Source organism: Haliaeetus albicilla, chromosome 5, assembly GCF_947461875.1.
Source record: "Haliaeetus albicilla chromosome 5, bHalAlb1.1, whole genome shotgun sequence".
Classification (NCBI taxonomy): Eukaryota; Metazoa; Chordata; class Aves; order Accipitriformes; family Accipitridae; genus Haliaeetus; species Haliaeetus albicilla.
Window position 1 is genome coordinate 25,045,250 of NC_091487.1, and position 18,140 is coordinate 25,063,389.

Consider the following 18,140-nt stretch of genomic DNA (forward strand, 5'->3'; position numbering starts at 1 on the left):
CGCCCTCCGCGGCCTGGCCAAAATGGCGGCGGCCGCGGCCCTGACCCGGGAGGGCGGGGAGGACGCCTTCCGCCGGCTTTTTCGCTTCTACCGGCAGCGTGACGCGTCGGACCTGCGGGGTGTGGTGGACTTCTCCGTACCGGGGGGCCAGGTAACGCCGGGGTCCCCCTGCCCTCGCCCCGCGGCGCGCTTCGAGCTCGTCCCGCCCTCTGAGGGGTGTCGCGGTGTTTCAGCGCGGTGCCGTGGCGGTCTTGCTGCAGCCTGTGCTCTCCACCTGCTGCTTCCCGCCGTGCTCGACGCCAAGTCTCCAGTGCCGCCCCGTTACTAGCTAGAAGACGCTGCCGTCCAGCGCTGAGCCTCTTAGGGGCCGCTATAGCGTGTAAAAGCTAGTTGCGTGACTAGAGACGAGCAGCGGAGGAAGGGCGTGCAGCTGTGAGGGTCCAGGGCCCCTCTGCCCGCGGGACCCAGAGGCAGGCTCGCCCAGGGTCCCCTTGGGCCGGCTGCCCGCGGGGTCACGGGGCCCTGCCCGAGGGCACGAGCTGCCGTCCCCGCTGTCCCTGGCCAGCGTGCCGCTTGTTCACAGATTTACCACTTTTGCTTACGTTTATTTATTACCATAATGTTTAATTAGCTTTCTACGCTGCAGTAAGGGATCTCCAAAGCCTCTAATAGAACCACGCATTACTTAAGGGAAGTAAAGGAACGTGTGGATGGAAAAAAGCAAGTTTCAGTATTGGAGCTGGCACTATTTCCTGGGCCTGCTGGTCCTTAGCTCTGAAATACCTGAGTGAGCTGTAGAGGGAACTGGGATCAGCTTCCCCCTGCTATGCAGTGTGTGCCCAGGATTCTTGCTGTCTTCCCCATGATAAAGTTTCTTCTCCTTTTTTACTCTTGTATAATAAATAAACATTTGGCTTAGCCATCAGGGCAAGCCCAACAGTTGCAGTGGATTAGGAGCCTGTAGTCAGGAGCACAGCTGAAAGTAGTGGCCATCATGGTTAATAGTTTACCGTGTGTTGAGTGATGAAGGAGTGATCCTTTAAAGTCATCTTGTGTTTTATCACCTCACAAAAGGGTAATGGGTATTTGCTGAAGAATTGTTAACCAGGGATTTTCTATGTATGAGCTTATATGAAAAAAGGGAGTAGGGAATATAGTTAAAATGAAACTTTGCCTAGTTTTTCTTAATTCAAATGCTTAGCCTTTTCTTTTTACTGTTGTATTAGAATATATATTTTTTTAATCTTTTCAGACTATAATTTTGATATTGTTAATGGGACACAAAACTTGACCCATATGAAATTGTTCAGGGCATTAGCATTAAACAAGGGAGTTGTTAACATTTCAGCCTTTCTTGAGCTTGCAGTAATCCTTTATCAAATAAAGGATTCCAGCATTACAGCCCTTCTGGGAAATTCAAAGTACTTGAAAGCATCACAAGCATCTGTCCCCTCTCCATATCATTCTTTTTGTGCCTGTTACCTTCTAAGATCAGTTGATAGCTTACTAGTGAAACCATCTTTTATTTCTCTTTCCCCCAGGTTAAAAACATCTGGCTTTTTTCATTAAGAACAGCTACAGGCCAGGCAGATTAGCCCAGACACTATTGTTCCTTTTCTTTCAGAAAACTGCTTCAAATGATTGAGTTCTCCAGTGAAGTGTGACATACCCCAGCTGCCCTGCTACCAGGCTTATTTAACTGATTCAGCACATGTAATTCTTCAGCATAGAAACAGCTTCTGTTCTCCAGAAGCCCTGGCAGCAGCTGGTGTGTAAGCAGTTTGAGAAGGCAGAGAGGTGGTAGAGTCTTAGTCAAAGGAATAGCCTTTCTGGGGATGTTCTGCAGACTGGACTCTGAGCTAAGCTCTTCAAGGCTGGCAGTCACAAAGCTGCTTTTTGCAGAGAGCTGAAAAATTGGTAAAACTGAGTGTGTTGCCAGAAGCTGCTGCCCAGCAGTAGTTCAGAGTTTTCTTACAAATTCTACGTACATAATTTAGACCCGTTGCTCAGAAGATGTTAAATGGAGCTGTCAGCCTGCAAAGAGACTGATTTATACATTCACTGCTGCAGAGTCTGTGTGCAAAGGCCTTAATTTCATATACACTTTAAATTGTCATAAACGAAGTCTTGCCTGTCTCTGCCTGCTTATTCTCACTATGCTTGGCCAGCTCTTTCCTTACACGAGCCTGTACTTTTGCACAGTCACATGGAGAGCTGGACTAGGGAACTAAGCCAGAAAAAAAACAACCTGCCTCAACCCTGCCCTCCCTAAAACAGTTCGCAGCCCTAAGGGAAGAAGGGAGTGGGAACACAGTGGATGAGTTTGGGTTTTTTCAGCGAGTGTCGGCTTATTGCAGCTTAAATATGTGTGTTATTGCAACCTGAGAGAGTACTTCAAGAAAATATATCTTGCTAAGCCTTGAGCTGTTGGCCCTGCTATTGGAAACAGAAGTGGCAATGTGGTATTCAGAATTTATGGAGTTTCTGCAGTCCTTCACATCGGACAACTGTGGTCATTTCATCACTGTACTACTTCTCCTTCTGTACATTACAGATGAGAATAGTCATCTACCCTCTGGGATCATGAGCAACTTGTATTTGGAACATTATTTGAAGGTATAAAGTGTTGGGGGTACTAAATATTGCTCTCTAATGGAGATTGATAATTACCAGAATGTTTTATAATGATGAGGCTGTACTGTGGAAATGGACAAATAGTGCCGATTTTTTTTCTCATTGGTATAAAATGTTTGGGTTTTTTCATGAATGGAGGGCACCTCTCCTTATCCCTAAGTATTGTAAAAACCGTAGGTACCTTTTGATTCTTGTGTTAAGTACTTAGTAGCTCTGTTAGCAGCATGCCTTGTTCTGCTCACAGTTGCTTAGACAATAGTTCTGTGGTACAGCTGGCATTTTCACAAGACTTAACCTTGGAATATGGTAGCACTCTCTTATAGGTGCTATTTTTGGATGAGTTTTATATTTCTTCCTTTTTTTTTTTTTTCTTTTAACCAGATCTGTTTTCTTTTGCCAGGTGTTCAGATCACAGCTCAGTATTTCTTCAGTCAGTGATCAAGATGCCTACAGAGCAGGCTTACAGCCACTTAGCCAGTGGAAAGCCTATGGCCTCAATGGGTATCCAGGTAGGTACTTCTGATTTCAAGAAAAATGAAACACAACCTTGTTGCTTTGGATTCAGGCATCTTCTATCTTACCCTCCTCGCCCTGCCTGAAAAAGCTATTTTGGTTTGCCTAAGTGTAAGTTAATGTTATTTTAACTGCAGGAGGACAAATGAGTCAGCTAAAAGGTGGGATGTGACAGTATATATGAAGGTGAGAACAGAAGGGCCAGTTGTTTCAAAGTCACTGATCAACCAGTCCATCCCTTGTGAGAATTGATTCCTGTTGCCTTTCATAGAGATATTATATTTCTGTAGCATCTATTTTTCCTTAATATGTATCATGAAAATTAGATAAGTGACTGAAATACAGTCATTTTGGGGCTGAAGTGTGGTATCTACTTCCTGGTGTAGAACACTGAGCACAGTAAGTGAATAAGAACCTCTTGTCCTATTCACGGTACAGAGTAATTTCATTAGGCAGGTTATTTCAAAAACTGAAATGTGTCTTAGGTTTGCAGGTCACCTGGTAGATTCACAGAAATATGTTAGGTTGGAAGGGACCTCCAGAGGTCTAGTCGAACTCCCTGCTTAAAGCAGGGTCAGGTTGAAAGTTAGGTCAGGTCACTCAGAGCTTTGTATGGGTGAGTTTTGGAAATCTCCAGGGATAGAGATTACACACCCTCTCTGGGCATCTGTACATCTGGGCCACTTGTTGTGATCTTTTTTCACCTTATGTCTAATCAAAATTTGCCTTGCTGTAATTTGTGACTGTTGCCTCTCATAATCTTGCTGTGCACCTCTGAGAAGAATCTGGCTCCACGTTCTCTGTATGCCCCTTTAGGTAGCTCTTACTAATATAGGCCAATGTGTAATCAGCCTTTATTGCCGCAAGGGAGCACTACTGACTCATGCTCAATTTGTCCTCCAGGACCCCCATGTCCTTTGACTTAGAGTTGCTCCCTGGTCCTCAGGCCGTACTGTTGCATGGGGTTATTCTGCCCTAGGTGCAGGATTATCACTGTTGAACTTCTGAGGTTCTTGTTGGCCCATTCCTTTGGTTTGTCAAGGTCCCTTTCAGTGGCAGCAGTAGCCTCCAGCATATCCACTGCTGCCCCAATTTAGTGTTATCTGTAAATGTGACGAGGATGAATGTCCCATCATCCAGGTTGTTGATGTAGATGTAGTTATCAGTCTTGGCCCCAACATCAACCTGAGGAACACAGCTCATAACGGCCACTGGTTAGACTTAGAACCATCAAATCACTATTCTTTAAGCCTGGTGGCCCAGCCAGCTTTTGCTCAACCTTTTAGTTTACCCATAAAATCCGTGAGTCCCCAGTTTGGCTCCAATGATGCTGCCAGAGACTGATTGGAAAACTGTGCTAAAGCCGAGGTAAACAGCACCCCCTGCTCTCCACTTGTCTGGTTATCTCACTGTAGCAGGCAGTAAGGCTGGTTAGACAAAATTTGCCTTCGGTAAATCCATGCCCACTGTTCCCAACCACTTTGTGTCTGGAAATGCCTGTCATGAAAATTTGCTCCATAATCTTACCAGGGGTTTTGGTAAGGCTGATGAGTTTGTAGTTCCCCAGATCCTACATATTTCAGGGATTTTTGTTTGTTTGATTTTTGTTTTTTCTCATGTTTCTTTTGGTTCATGGGGACTGCAGTCAGTGTCTGTGTGGGTTGCTATGAAGCCAGCCTACTGATTCTGAAACTGAGGCAGCCACACTAGCCATCTGGCATAGTTAATACACAGGGAGTTGAATAACTTCAGGAGAAAGGCTTCCACTTCTTCTTGCCTCTAAATTTTTTTGTTCCACTTACTTGTCATATTATAGCTGCCCTTGCTTGGTCTCGCTTGTCGTTTTATGTCTGTCTAAACATCTTTCCTAGCAATTACATGGGGGGTGGATCACAAGTGTTCTACTTAACTGCATTTTTTCTTCTGCTTTGACAAAGAAAACGTTTCACTAAAATGAAATGCAAATACATTGACAAATTCTCAGTCCTGTTTAGAATCAAGTCATGTGTGGACAAGAATAATATATTATCCTTTTTCAGCTACCTTTATCTGGACATCCTAAAGCACTATAATATATTTAACCAACTGCCCCAACAGCCCTCTAAAATAAGTTAGAATTTCTTTGGTTTGTTTATGGGCATATGGAAGGGAAGTTATTTGGTTTTGTCCCCACAGTGAGCAATGAAATATAAGACTAAGGAAGCTGGGTGAATTTCTGTTGCTGTGTCCTGAGTTCTGTGAGATGTGGGTGATGCTGTCTTTGGGTCTCTGTAACTGACACAAACTGGTTTTATGAGGGGTTGTTTTGTTGCTAGACATCTGTGTGTCTTACCCTTCCTTTGACTGAGGCTGGAGACCACTTTCACTAGGAGTAAATTAATTCCTAGTGTGCTGCAAGATTATGCTGCAGTAAGAGAACTGCATCTGCTTCCTCAAGGCAGATTCTTTTAGTATACAGATCCCCGAAGAATTTGTCTTTTGGCCATTCTACTTAGACCAACTCTTTCAAGGTCAAGAGGTTCCATTGTGTTGCTGTCAAAGCTTGTCTGTGGTGTTCTTTAGTCAGCTCAGAAAGATTGCTACAGAAATATATTGCTTACTCTTCTCCCTCCTATGTGTGGTAAGTCACTGATTTCTAGTGCTATTAGCCCTCCCAGGAACTATTAGTCTTGAACGTTAGTGTAGAATTTTATAGTAAAACTCTGCAACTGTTTGAAATTCAGGGTTTTCTGCCTTTCTTGGCATCAGAAGCATAGCAGTAACCCACTTTTTAGTTGTTCTTGCTTTTGTAAATCTAGACTAATCTGGTTTCTTAGGAGTAAGCAGTGAAGGGTTTGGAGAGACATGAGCATGTTCTAAGCTTCTGATACAAGAGTCATAAAATTTGGATTCTTGTTCTCATCTCTGTGTGTAACTAGCCCTCCAGGCTTCAATTCATTCGTTAATACCTGAGATAATACATACATAGTAAAGTATAATTTCGTGAATGTAGTGAAGTGCTTTGAAAACCCCACATCAAAAGCTGTAGACGGGAAGGGCAATATTATTAGTCTGTTCTATGCAGAGGCCAAGAGAAAGTAAATTTAATGCTTCTGGCAAAGAAACTTCTTGTAACCAGACCTGTCAGAAGGCTGCCATAGTCTGAAGGTGCAGGGAACGGAGTGAAATGAATGACAGTATATTATTAATACACTGAAGGCTCTTTTTCTAACCAGTTAATTTAATCTTGTGAGGTCTGTGAGGTATGCTGGCAGGAAGCTTTTTCTGTGCTTTTATTACACTTTCATAAGGCTACAAGGCAAGTTTGTATCCTACTGAGACTCCTAGCCTTGCTTCTTCCTTTTTCATCTATTTTTGTCTCTGTTTAACTTGATATGACTGAGAAGTTAAAAAAGACACAGTAGGGCAAAACCTTGAAACCTCCTTTTCCTTTGTTCCTCCTATACCCTTATCTCTCTTTGTATGTGAATTTTGTGTTGGCGAGTCTTACTGAATTGATAGTCTTTGAGAGAGTGCCTTGATTCTCAGGGTAGGTACAATACAGATTAATAGCATCTTCCCATCAGACACTCATTCATCAATACTGTCGACCCTGGCCTGGAAGGAAACACCCCTGGGGTGCTGAGGAGAAAGTTCCAGTGAAGAATCCTGTTAGCACTCATGCTGATGGCAGATCTTATGTCAAGGACTCTTGTCTGTTAAGATATAGACCAAATCAATTCATTTAATCTCTGCTAACTCTCTTATTTGGGCTGCTGCTTGAACTCTGCCTGAGGTGCCTGGCTAAATGAATGTGCAGTCTATCTACATGTTTATTTTGTTTTGTTAATTAACAATGACTGCAAAGTATTTGCAGTCAGCAACAAGCAGTTTGGGATATAATTTGACTTTCATCCTACGGTACCAAAATACAAAGATGGATACAACCAGACTTACCTGGAAATAAGCATGAAGCAAAGGAGAGGGCAGTTTACATTACTAGAGACTTGCTCAGCCCATGGACTGCTCTCGGCAGTTCATGACACTGAAGTAGCAATAAGAAAACAGCATGAGTTCAGAGGCAGCAACAAGGTTAGTTTGAAGTCTAGAAAAAATAGGCCAGAATTACTTCAGCTTCGCAGGGTTCAAGAGCAAAATCTTGCTGAATCATTTCAAAATCAAATTTACTCCAAAGCAATTGGCTTTCCAAGTTTTTACTTCTTTATCTACCCATAATCAATATACTTTACATTGATATGTCCTTTTTTGTCATTTTTTTTACTTGAACCAGCATTGGCTGCCCTCCCTGCCTTCTTTCTACCTTATGGCCACCATTTGTTTGTACTGAAAAAACCAATAGGCTTTAACTTAACTATTCAGACCTGTTAATAGATTTCATCAGCTTACATGTAAAGTCAGTGGTTGTATGTCTAAGGTGTTTTTTTCAGTAACTCTGACCCCTGTCCTTTGCTCTAGTTTTAGGAAAAAAACAGGGAAATGCCTAATCATACTTTCTCCCCACCCTCTCCCTTTTTCTCTGTGGTCAGGGTTTATTTTCATACCAAACCCTTTCCTTCCGGGCTGCCAGCGTCACTGGGTGAAACAGTGTCTCAAGCTATACCCCCAGAAACCCAATGTCTGCAACCTGGACCTGCACATGGCTCCTGAGAAGACCATTGACCTGTGGGGACAGAGCAAGGAGCAGCTGAGGTAAGTCCACAGTAACCTTTGGTGGTCAACACTAACGGACCCAGAAGGTCTTGGCTCAGAGAAGGTCTAAGAAAAATGAGCAGGGCAGGGAAGCTGAAAAAGATTGTGTACGTGCTGGCAGTATACAGATGGTGTCAGACATGCCAAGTTAAAGATGGATTTTTCATGGCTTCATGTGCATCCTTGTTAATTCTCAGCTTTCACACTCACAATGGGATTTTCTAGCAACAAATTATTTCAAAACCATCAGTCAAATGTAAAAGAGTGACCCTGGCTGATATGATGGTGCTTGGAAGTTTGCTAAGCTCAGCTACAAGAGGAACCATGAGGTCCCTCTAGGCCTCAGTTTTCCTGAAGCAAAAGGGATCCTTTCCAAACACACCACTCATGCTAGCTCTTCTTCCCAGTCAGCTGTTGGACCTAGAATACTGTAATTGAAAGGCTGCTATCTGCACCTTTTTGAACTTCTCAAGTCAGCTAGTGTCTGTGGTTTTATTTTCCAAAGTATTTCTTTGTTTTGGTCTGGGGTGGTTTGGTTTTGGGTTTTTTTTGTTTGTTTTTTTTTCTTCATTCACTCTGAGCTGGTGATTAAACGTACCATTTAAATGGCAATCCTGTTGACTCTGAAAGGTTCTGTGGCTGACGCAGCTGCCGCCTTCTACCTGATTTGGAAGTTAATGGAGAATTTGTCCAAGTTTTGAAGTCAAGTAGAAAGTTTTAAAGATCTTTTTTTTTTTAATTAGAGTCACCTGTAAAAATACATACAAGATAGATGCTGTTTACATTACCCAAATAAGTAAAAGACTGTGTATTTATCATTACCTTGTTGATTTCACTGCTTATTTTTCATAATGATTGTTTCACGTGATGGAGTGACCAGAGTTACCTACAACTCTCATCTTCCACCTCAGTCTCTTAGTAAAATGAGACATGCTGAGATTTTTCTTCAAAAGTACTCTTAATGTCTACAAGATACAGAATGGCAAAAGCAAGATTTGGACTTCTAAATATTGGCACCTAGGAGAGAAGTTATACCCCCACTTGTGTGTTCCAGGCTCAGTCTGAATTAGTTACAGAAATTCAGACACCTTTTATTGTGTTCAATCAAGGATGAAAAATTGTTCTTTGAAAGTATTGTGCATTGTGCCCTACAGCTGACAAAAGTGGGGTACTGTTGCAGCTTGACAGGCCTTTCCCAGCAGCACCTCCTGCATGCACAGAGAATGATCAGAACAGAGGTTAATTTGCAGCTGAATCCAGTTCAGTTGAAAACAGTGTTTGGAAGAGTGATGGCTGGCAGAAACACTGGCAGTTTTATTAAGCACTTGCCTGAGTCTTGAAGTGAGCAAACTGCTGTATTTGTGCTTTTACTTAGGGGACAGCAGATCAAGCTAGCCAAGTGAAAGCCTTTCAGGGAGGGGAGAAACAGAGTGCTTAACTAAAAAGAGGTCTGCTTCCAAGATTGGACACAACTTCAGTGCTTTTTAAAGCCATCAGGAAGATGCATAAATGTGCTTGGGTCATGGCTTATCTGCTTTTTTCAGGATGCAGGAATTATGAGGCAGGGAGAGTCCGTACAGTTCCTAGAAACGTATGCTATGCTCTCTTCACAAAGTGGAGTTGGGGTATTTTCTTTAGTGTTGGGGACAATTAAAAGTATGAAAGTGGGTAGAGAAGGGATATATATATCCCTGTGTATAAGGAAAAGGCTGGGGGAATTTTATAGATGCAATCATTTACCAGTGAATAAAGACAAAAAGGAGCTTCAGACCGAAGTCCCCCTGCTGTTCAGTCTTGTTCTCTTTCTAACATAGTTATACCAGAATTTCTCTGTGCTTTCTTGTAGGAGCATCTGCTGCTACAACTCTAGGAACTCTTTGTTTCCAGATACGTAACACTCAGGCTTTCCTCTCCTTAGCAATCACACGTGAAATCACATGCAAAATAATAAGTTCTGGGAATAAGGACCTACTGAGCACATTAGGGTTCCTGCTTTTGTGCAAACACTCTAGCACTGTAGCGAAAGAAGTGCACTTTCAAAAGGCATATGCTAAAAATATTTAATTATGAACATGAAGTTTGTTGATTGAAAGATGGAGAGGAACAAATTGTGGGCTCTCCCTTTTCTAAATGCTGTGTTACCTGCTTGTAGGCTCCATAAATTGTTCCAAGCAGCATGTATTTGACAGTTAATGTGTTGCTGCATTATGGTAATTGCAGTTGCTATTACCGTATAACAAAGATGGAAACTGGAGAGATGACTTTCTTTCAATAATCAGTGAGCTGTGAAAAATTACTAAAGGTAAAGAAACTGGCCTTTTACTCCTGTTCCTGGTTTAGCTTAGGAGCTATCAGTGTGGTATAGGTGAAGGGCAGAAACAAGCTGTGTATCCAGGTAGAAATGCACATTAAATGCAGATGCTTGGCTGAGACTTGACCATGGCAGCACAAATATGAATCCTGTTTTGTAGGAGAGTATGTCTTACTGCACTAATGAGGCTATAAATGAAAGCCAACCATCTGGTGCTACTGTTTATCATGACGTTCTGAGTACATTTCCCTTTTCTTTCTTTACCATAACACATGACTTAGCTTGAGAAAAGAAGCTGAAATTCCTGGAATAAGTGGACCAGAAGATAGATGTGTACCTTCCTTTTTGCATTTGTCACTAGCATGTTTCTATCTTATTTACTATAGTAATATTTTTTTGTAACATTTTAAGGACTTTTCTGTAGGCCATAGTAAAAGCCTATCCCTGAGGTCTTTTCCTGCCTTCACCACCTTCAAGTAAGAATGGTAAATTGGCATGTGGCTTCAGACTACTGAGCCCCTCTGCATTAGGGCTGTCACTTGAGAAGAACAGTTTTTTGTTCTGCATAGCAGTCTGGATAGGGGATACCTGCCGTCTAGACTTCTTGACATTACAAGAATTGTATGGTCATAGCTAGAGCAGTCTTGCTTACTGAACATTGAGTCAGTCCATCCTAAGGACTTCTTGTAAAAGTACCAAGTGGTAGAACTAATGGTCCTTTGCAGTATTATGCAGCTTGATATGCTTTACTGTCAGGTGAAGCAGTTTCCCTTCTTGTCATTTTCCATTAAGTGCCTAGAATATTTTTCCCTTGTGTTTGCAGCTTTTAGATCTTTACAGATTCTGTTCTTTCACTTTCAGGTGCTCAAATAGTACATACTTAAGTCTGATTCTAAATCCGCACCAGTTCATTGTGTTGTCTCCATCTGATAACCCATTATGTACTAAGTTGAAAATACAAGTTTTCAAACTGATGGCAGTTGGCAGTAGGCCCTGTAGCTTGCATAAATTGCATGAACTGAATTTCCAAGGTCTTTGGAGGAAAAAAAATAATGGCACTGAAAATAAAAGTTTAGCATTGATGGTTTTAGTAGGCTGTCATATAGATGAGTGAATCTCATTACTGGATGCTGCACTACCAGAAAACCCCTCAGAAATTAACACATATCCTATTTCTTTCCACTTTGTCTTTGCAGAAGGAAAGGTTCCAGTAAACGGGAGCCCAGAAGCTTACTGGAGAAGCTGCGCTGGGTGACCCTTGGTTACCATTATAATTGGGATACCAAGGTATTGAAATAAAATTCTTCTTCATTTTTCTTAGCTGTAAGCACTCTGAATGGCAGACAGAGGAGGGTATCATGGAATAAAACGCTTGTGATCCTACAAGACAGCCTTGAGGAAAGGCTGGAACAAACCATGCTTGTAAGAACATTTTAATCTGTATTAGTTTACTGTGAAGGATTTAACAGCACAAGTCCATTGCTGCAATCCTTCCTTTGAAAGGTAGCATGGTAGCATATACTCAGCTCTAGACCTGTGACTCTATTTTAGGTTAAGTCAGCAGTTACCCCACCAAAAGGGATAGTCACAAAAGCATCATTAACTGCTTAAGGTGAGAATGACCTTGAGTGCTTGAAGACAGCTACTTCTGAGAAACTACTCCTCTTTGGAAGAGTGAGCGAGAGCAGGAGGAGACTGCTGCTGATGTGACTTTGAACTTAAGAGTCTGAACCAGTATAGTACAGTCTCACCAACCAACAGCTATTTTGGGGCTCCTGACCAAAATAAACTTTTTCCTAAGACCGAGTCAGATGGAGGCTGAGAAAGGATGGCAGAGTGAATATGCAGTGTTATCAGTATATTGCAGATACTTAACCAAATCTGATTGCAGCCTTATATTTACCAGGTCAGCCTATTATTGGATGCCCTTAATAAGAACTCGGTTATTCCCTTCCAGTCCTCTCAGAATCACTCATGGGAGAGAAAAAAATAGGTTTGCAATTGATTCCTGTTTGTCCTATCCTTCAGAGAAGGAACAAAGATGCTTGTTTCAGAGCTCTGTTGATGAGATACAGAACTGTGTTTCCATTGGCAGTTATAGATAGTGACCAAGTAGATCCTCAGGATGTTGGTACTAGCCTTAGGTATTAGTCTTAGTGACTTCAGGTTTGGCATCCAGATATAATGAATAACTCCGTGATTAATTGAGTCCTGGCAGTCTCAACATAGGCCCAGAATTAAATGACAAGAGGTAAACTTGCTGTGGTTGTGCCTATGTTGTAGTCATTTTCCAGGCAAATATTATGTCCTTCTCCATGACTATCAGCCAAATGTCTAAGTTCTCATTGAATGTTTGTTTCCAGTTGTATTTGCTACTCTGATGTTCTGGGTGTGGTTTGGTTTTTTTTTTTTTTTCCCTGCTCTTCTTCCTCCAGAAGTACTCAGCAAATCACCACACTCCTTTCCCCTCAGACCTTGCATTCCTGTCAGAACAAGTGGCTGCAGCCTGCGGGTTCCGGGGTTTCCAAGCCCAAGCAGGGATCTTGAACTACTATCATTTTGACTCTTCACTGGGAATTCATGTGGATGAGTCTGAACTAGACCATTCTTGGCCCCTTTTATCATTCAGGTGAGTCAAGAAAAGCACTCAAGTGTTGTGGAAGGATTGGTGGCTTTTTTCTATGGTTGCATCTGGTTATAGGAAGTTGGTATGATGTAGTTTGCTAATTGGGTATATAATCTTCACTCTCTGAAGATTTGAACAGTAGGAAGCTGTCGCTCAAGGGCATAGGTTTTTGTTTGAAGACTGCTTGAATAGCATGTGGAGCCTGGAGTGTAAGAGCTCTTTGCACAGAGCACCCTTCTGTTCTAAAGCAGCAGGGTGGCAGCTGGGTACTAGCAGGCAAAGATGAAATACCTCAGCAGAGCTTGAAACCTGGCGGGGCAACTGCTCACACTATGCCTACCTTGAACCAGGCCTCTTGGTCTGTTTTCCATGTTCTCATTGTAAAGTTGTTACTAGGAGTCCATCTGGTTTTCTTCTTTGGGATTTTTTTTTTTTTAATAAAAGGATTTAGCTGCTGTATTTTCTTACTGTACATATAATTGTTCTCTACCTGAATTTGTCTTATCTTCTCTCTCCATTCTCATACCATCTCTAGTTTTGGGCAATCCTCGATATTTTTGCTTGGGGGCCTGAAGCGGGAGGAGGCTCCAACAGCAATGTTCATGCACAGTGGAGATATCATGGTGATGTCTGGCTTCAGCCGTCTGCTGTACCATGCAGTCCCCCGGGTCCTCCCGAACCCCGAAGGGACAGCTTTGCCTTCGTGCCTGGACCAAGCACTTTCTTCAGACCTTCCTGTTGGCTCAGTCATTGAGCACAGCTCTGATGAGGATTGGCAGGTCTGTGCCAAGTACTTGCAGTCTTCCCGCATTAATATGACTATTCGGCAGGTGTTGGCTGAGGGTCAGAAATTTCCAGAGGAATCTGGGACAGATGGAAAGGGCCGAGCACCCTCTGAAGACAGTCAGCATCAGGAGAACAGCAGAGCCAAGAGACTTAAACTAAATACAGAGAGCTGAGACCAGGAGATCATGCTGACATTGACCGGACAGGCAACCTCCATTGGAATTGGAAACTAATGTAATCATACTCGAAGTCACTTGTTTGTGTTGGGATTAATAAACTTCTGCAGAATAAATGTAGTCCTTCTTGCTGTAAAAAACAGGTGGGGGAGAAAAAGAATTTAAAAGGAAAATAATGGTAAGTTCAGGACTGGGACTCAGGAGATGAACTCTATTGCTGTTTTGTTGCAGACATTTACTGTACTCTGTTCCATTTAAAATACCTGTATGTCAGAGAATTTTAAGCTTGGTTCAGTGTGCTCATGAAGTATTCTGAAATCATTGGACAGAAAAGTGCTAGCAAAAGATACATAATTGCTATGTGTTAAAGAATCCTATCCGGCTTGTAAAGTTCAGCTGAAGTGCAGTAATAAGTATGAATGACAATAGGCTGGTAAGGGTGTGAGACCTACCTGCAGCATTTTCAAGAGAATTACGTCTACTGCAAAAACTGGTTCAGTGATCAGAAACTAGCAGCTCCCTTGCAACCCCTGGTGTAAGCTTGCTGTAGTCCTGTGCTCTCCTTTTGCCTGCTTGCACCCGCTGAGCTGCAGGAGAAACTGCTCTTATGAGTGGAACTGGACTTTTTTTGCATAACTCAGATTTTAGACAGAAACAATTGGGAGCAGTATCTCCTTAGAATACCTAGTAGCTCCCAGCTGGGTCTCCTCCCAACAGTAAGTATGTGTCTGAGCCTTACATCCCCATTCTTTCAAAACTGCCCCCTCTTAAGTGCCTGCAGATTATGGTCCTCCAGTCCCAAGCTAGCATCTTTAAGAAACAGAATGACTTGCAAGTAAAAGCAGTGAAGTTGTAAATTAAGTACCTAAAAAATTAATCAGTGGCTATCTGTGTCACCCAAAGATAAATACATTGAAACAAAGAAAAGCACTAGCTTTTGTGCCAGTTCTCTTCCTATCTGCTTTTTAATGCAATTTTAATTGTTGGAGTGGAATGCACTATCCCTGGGGTATTTTGTTGCACTTTCCCAATGAATGAACTTATTTGGTTTTTAAATTAAAGATCTCTATCAGTTTGGGGCTGGGTTTTTTCTTTTCTTTTTCTCCCTGTTAGTTATTTCAGTGTATTGTTAATGCTGCCACATCCCTTGTGCTGTTCCCTCCAGGCTTCTTTTGGATCTACTGCCTCTGCCAGCTCAGGTGCAGGAGCCCTGCTTATGTCTGCAGGGCTACTTTACTTATGGGCAGTTCAGGGTTTGTTGGGCAGTTTCAGAGAGGTGTTGCCTGCAGCATCAACGTCCAGTTTAATCTGTATGTGGCAGCTTTTCCTCATGGGGAAAGTGTGTCTGGTCTGCTTATTTCACAGCAGGTGAATGTATGTGTATGTGCAATTAATTCCTTACACAATACTGCAAAGAGCTCCAGTAATTTAATGTCTAAAATAATCAGATGTGGGTTTTACTATCGAATTCTATACCAGAAATGTGTCCTTTCTGTGTCCTAGGCCTGGTCTATTTGCAGCCGAGGCCTGGGAGAGTGAATGCTATTACACAGAGGTTACAACATGACCAGAAAGGAAAGTTGACTGAGTAGGTCTCAGAAAACAGCAAAACTCCCTTAATGGCACCTGAAGGTGGGGAAGGGGAAAGGAATATTTGTTTTCCTGTTGGTGAGAAGGCAGACTGACTGTTCTTCATTCGAGAGGGATGCAAAAAATCCGCCAACTCGCTCAGCACTGAAGATGAGAGAAGACAGTCATGGAACTAGATGGTTGTGAACTGGAGCTGGTTTCTTCATGTCACAGGCTGAGGTTTAAGTCCATGGTTCTCATGTCTTCAGTTCCCTACAAGTGTATAACAAATGACAAGCAATCATTTATTCAAGGACAAGAAACCATACCGTTTATCCTCTGCAGTTTGAAATTGTAGGAAGTGCTGCAGACTACTGATAGCAGTTGGGCATGGGAAATACCCAGTGCACTGAAGCCTTATGCTTAGGTGTGACAGAGTTGAGAATTTGCTGAGTTACTGACTTGCAGTTAAGCTTGTTATCTAATGCCATCGTGAGTGAGAGACAGCCCTGATCTAATTCTCTGTCAGATTCCTAGAAAATGAAAAGTCCATGACCCAGAAATGGGAATATGGGAAACGACCTGGAAAAAAAAAATCACCTGTGTAGAAAGAGAAACAACTACAAGAAAGGAGAATTTCCTGAACTGCCAGCTTTGCAGTGAGCATCGGTTCTGTAACCACAGAAGAGTGGAGTACACATGAGCAAACCACAGGGCTGTTGTGGGCTCTGCAAGCTGTGCTTCCAGAACATGATTTTGAAGAGGCAGCTACAGCCCTGGGAAGAAGGTGGGGAATAGGGCTGCCTCAAGTGATATGCTCTGCTAATTTCCCTTCTAGGACAGAATGATTGGGAACCATTGACCTACTCTACACAGCTCTCAGGTGGTGATACTGCACCTCATTTGTTTAGGTTTGTGATGACACAACAGGATTTTTTATAGCACTGATTAAATTTTTGTCTCTATAGGTACCACAGATATTTGCTTGCGTTGATATAGGTGCATGCTGAGGTAATCTCTGTAGCTTTTAATTCCTCTAAAGGAGAAGTACTGCCCAAGAGCCACAAGCACAAAATTGCATCAATGGCATAGGCAGTAGTCTTCTAGGATATCCAGCTGTGCACAGCTGAGGGGAGGGAAAAGAAGAGGTCATCTGGACCAATTCTGCAAGAAAATTAACGTAATGAGTTGATCACAGGAAGATAATCCTGTTTAATTCAAGGCCACCTGGAAATAAAGCATGTTTACCACATGTTCTCTGTACATTATGTGATCTATAGATAAAGCTAACTGTCCAACAGTTTAAATAATTACTGATTTTTTTTATAATCAAGAGTAAAGGGAAAATAAAATCTCCAGTTAAATTGGAATCAAAGCACAGTGGGATGAATACTGGAAGCAGAAGAGGAAACTGCCTGTACAAACTCAGAATTTTCAGTCCTCTTGGGAGTACTGTGCTAGAGAAGTTCAGTGTTACAAACTGTACTGCTGGCTAGTGCCCAAGACAGATTTACTGCATGCCCTCTGCATGCCAACCAGGCAGTAACTTAAAGGCAAAGCAGTCCCTAGAGCAGTGCCTGCTGCCGGAATGATTCTGATCTTAGGTATTTTCCTTTCTTCGAGAGCTTGTTGACATTTCTTCCTCACTGTTCCACATCAGATTATTTCTACAGATAGTAGTAAGATGCACCTAAGCTCCTCTATTTCTGCTATGTGCTCTCCCGAGCTACTAGGTAGGGAGAAGCTAGTAACTAGGGAAGAAACTAGTAGGTAGGGAGTACCCAGATAGCACAGTATCTTTCTGCCGTGGCTACAGGTCTGGGTTGAAGCCGGCTGCATCTTACGGAGTGTAGATGAGCTTGGATCTGTCTTCATCTATTAATGTAAATCATTCTCATTCTGTGCATCCCACCTGAAGCAGGATAGATTTAACACGGAGAAGAGACTTGTTGGTGACAAGATTGTCTTCCACTTAATTGGGATGCAAAATTAATTGAGCTATAATCCAGTGTGCTCTAAGCATACTTCAGTTCTGATGAAATCATAAAACTTGCCTGGGTCTGAACACATTACCTCAAAAAGTTAACAGAAGTCCATGGACTGCAGAAATTAATGATCCAGAAAAATAAGTTGCTGGAGGCCTCAAAAGACCCATATATAAAAGGCCTTTTTTTGGCTAATCTCTATGCAAGAAGAGACTTTGAGAGAAAACCAGTGACAGTCATCCACAGTCTGCTGATGCCTCTGTAAATCCTAATAACCAAAGCTGGTTAAAAACAATCTGTAGCATAATGCTATAGATCCGGTACAAGAGGCACAAGATGTGGCTGATACAAGTTTAGCACAGTACAAAATGAGTTCCACTATTTATATTTAGCAAATGATAATCACAAATACCTTAATAAAACCATTTTTCTATACAAAGAAATGAACACTGACTAAGAATATGTTCACATATGCTCTGGTAAAGTTGAGATGAGACAAAAGTTGCCACTGTGCAAGTTACAGCTTAGATCATACAAGCCGTTTCCTTGCATCATCTTCTGATATCTGTAGTCAAAGGACCACAGAAATGGTGACTGAAGGTGTCTAGTCCAACCTCCCCCTAGGAATAGTGCTGTTGCCAACAGGCTATCTATGTGAGACGTGAGACTTACTTAGAAACCAACCTTCCATGATGGAGACTTTACCACTTCTTTCAGTAACCTGTGCCAGTGCTGCCCTACCCACCTTATGAAGAAATGTCACCTTACGTCCTGCCCGAGTTTCCCAAAATACAACTTGTAACCATTCCCTCTGCCTTTTTCTTACCATCTGTTACTACCAAGAGTTTGGT

General features: G+C 42.3%; 1 protein-coding gene across 2 annotated transcripts; it reads left to right on the forward strand.

Moving 5' to 3' along the window:
- The first annotated feature begins 11 nt into the window (after positions 1-11).
- On the forward strand, positions 12-14,796 carry ALKBH1 (alkB homolog 1, histone H2A dioxygenase). Of its 2 annotated transcripts, XM_069783767.1 has the most exons (7): positions 12-151; positions 2,555-2,616; positions 3,035-3,143; positions 7,674-7,836; positions 11,344-11,434; positions 12,583-12,776; positions 13,309-14,796. In XM_069783767.1, exons 2-7 carry the CDS (start codon positions 2,584-2,586, stop codon positions 13,730-13,732), a joined length of 1,014 nt encoding a protein of 337 aa, XP_069639868.1. In that variant the 5' UTR covers positions 12-151; positions 2,555-2,583; the 3' UTR covers positions 13,733-14,796. The 2 variants fall into 2 exon arrangements, with proteins under 2 accessions (XP_069639868.1, XP_069639869.1); XM_069783768.1 differs by lacking the exon at positions 2,555-2,616 and having other exon boundaries at positions 17-151.
- Positions 14,797-18,140: the final 3,344 nt, after the last annotated feature.

Coding starts and splice junctions, on each gene's coding strand:
- ALKBH1 (XM_069783768.1), top strand. CDS start 23: ATGGCGGCGGCCGCGGCCCTGACCCGGGAGGGCGGGGAGGACGCCTTC. Junction 7,837..11,343: donor CAGAGCAAGGAGCAGCTGAG/GTAAGTCCACAG, acceptor TTGTCTTTGCAG/AAGGAAAGGTTCCAGTAAAC. Junction 11,435..12,582: donor ATTATAATTGGGATACCAAG/GTATTGAAATAA, acceptor TTCTTCCTCCAG/AAGTACTCAGCAAATCACCA.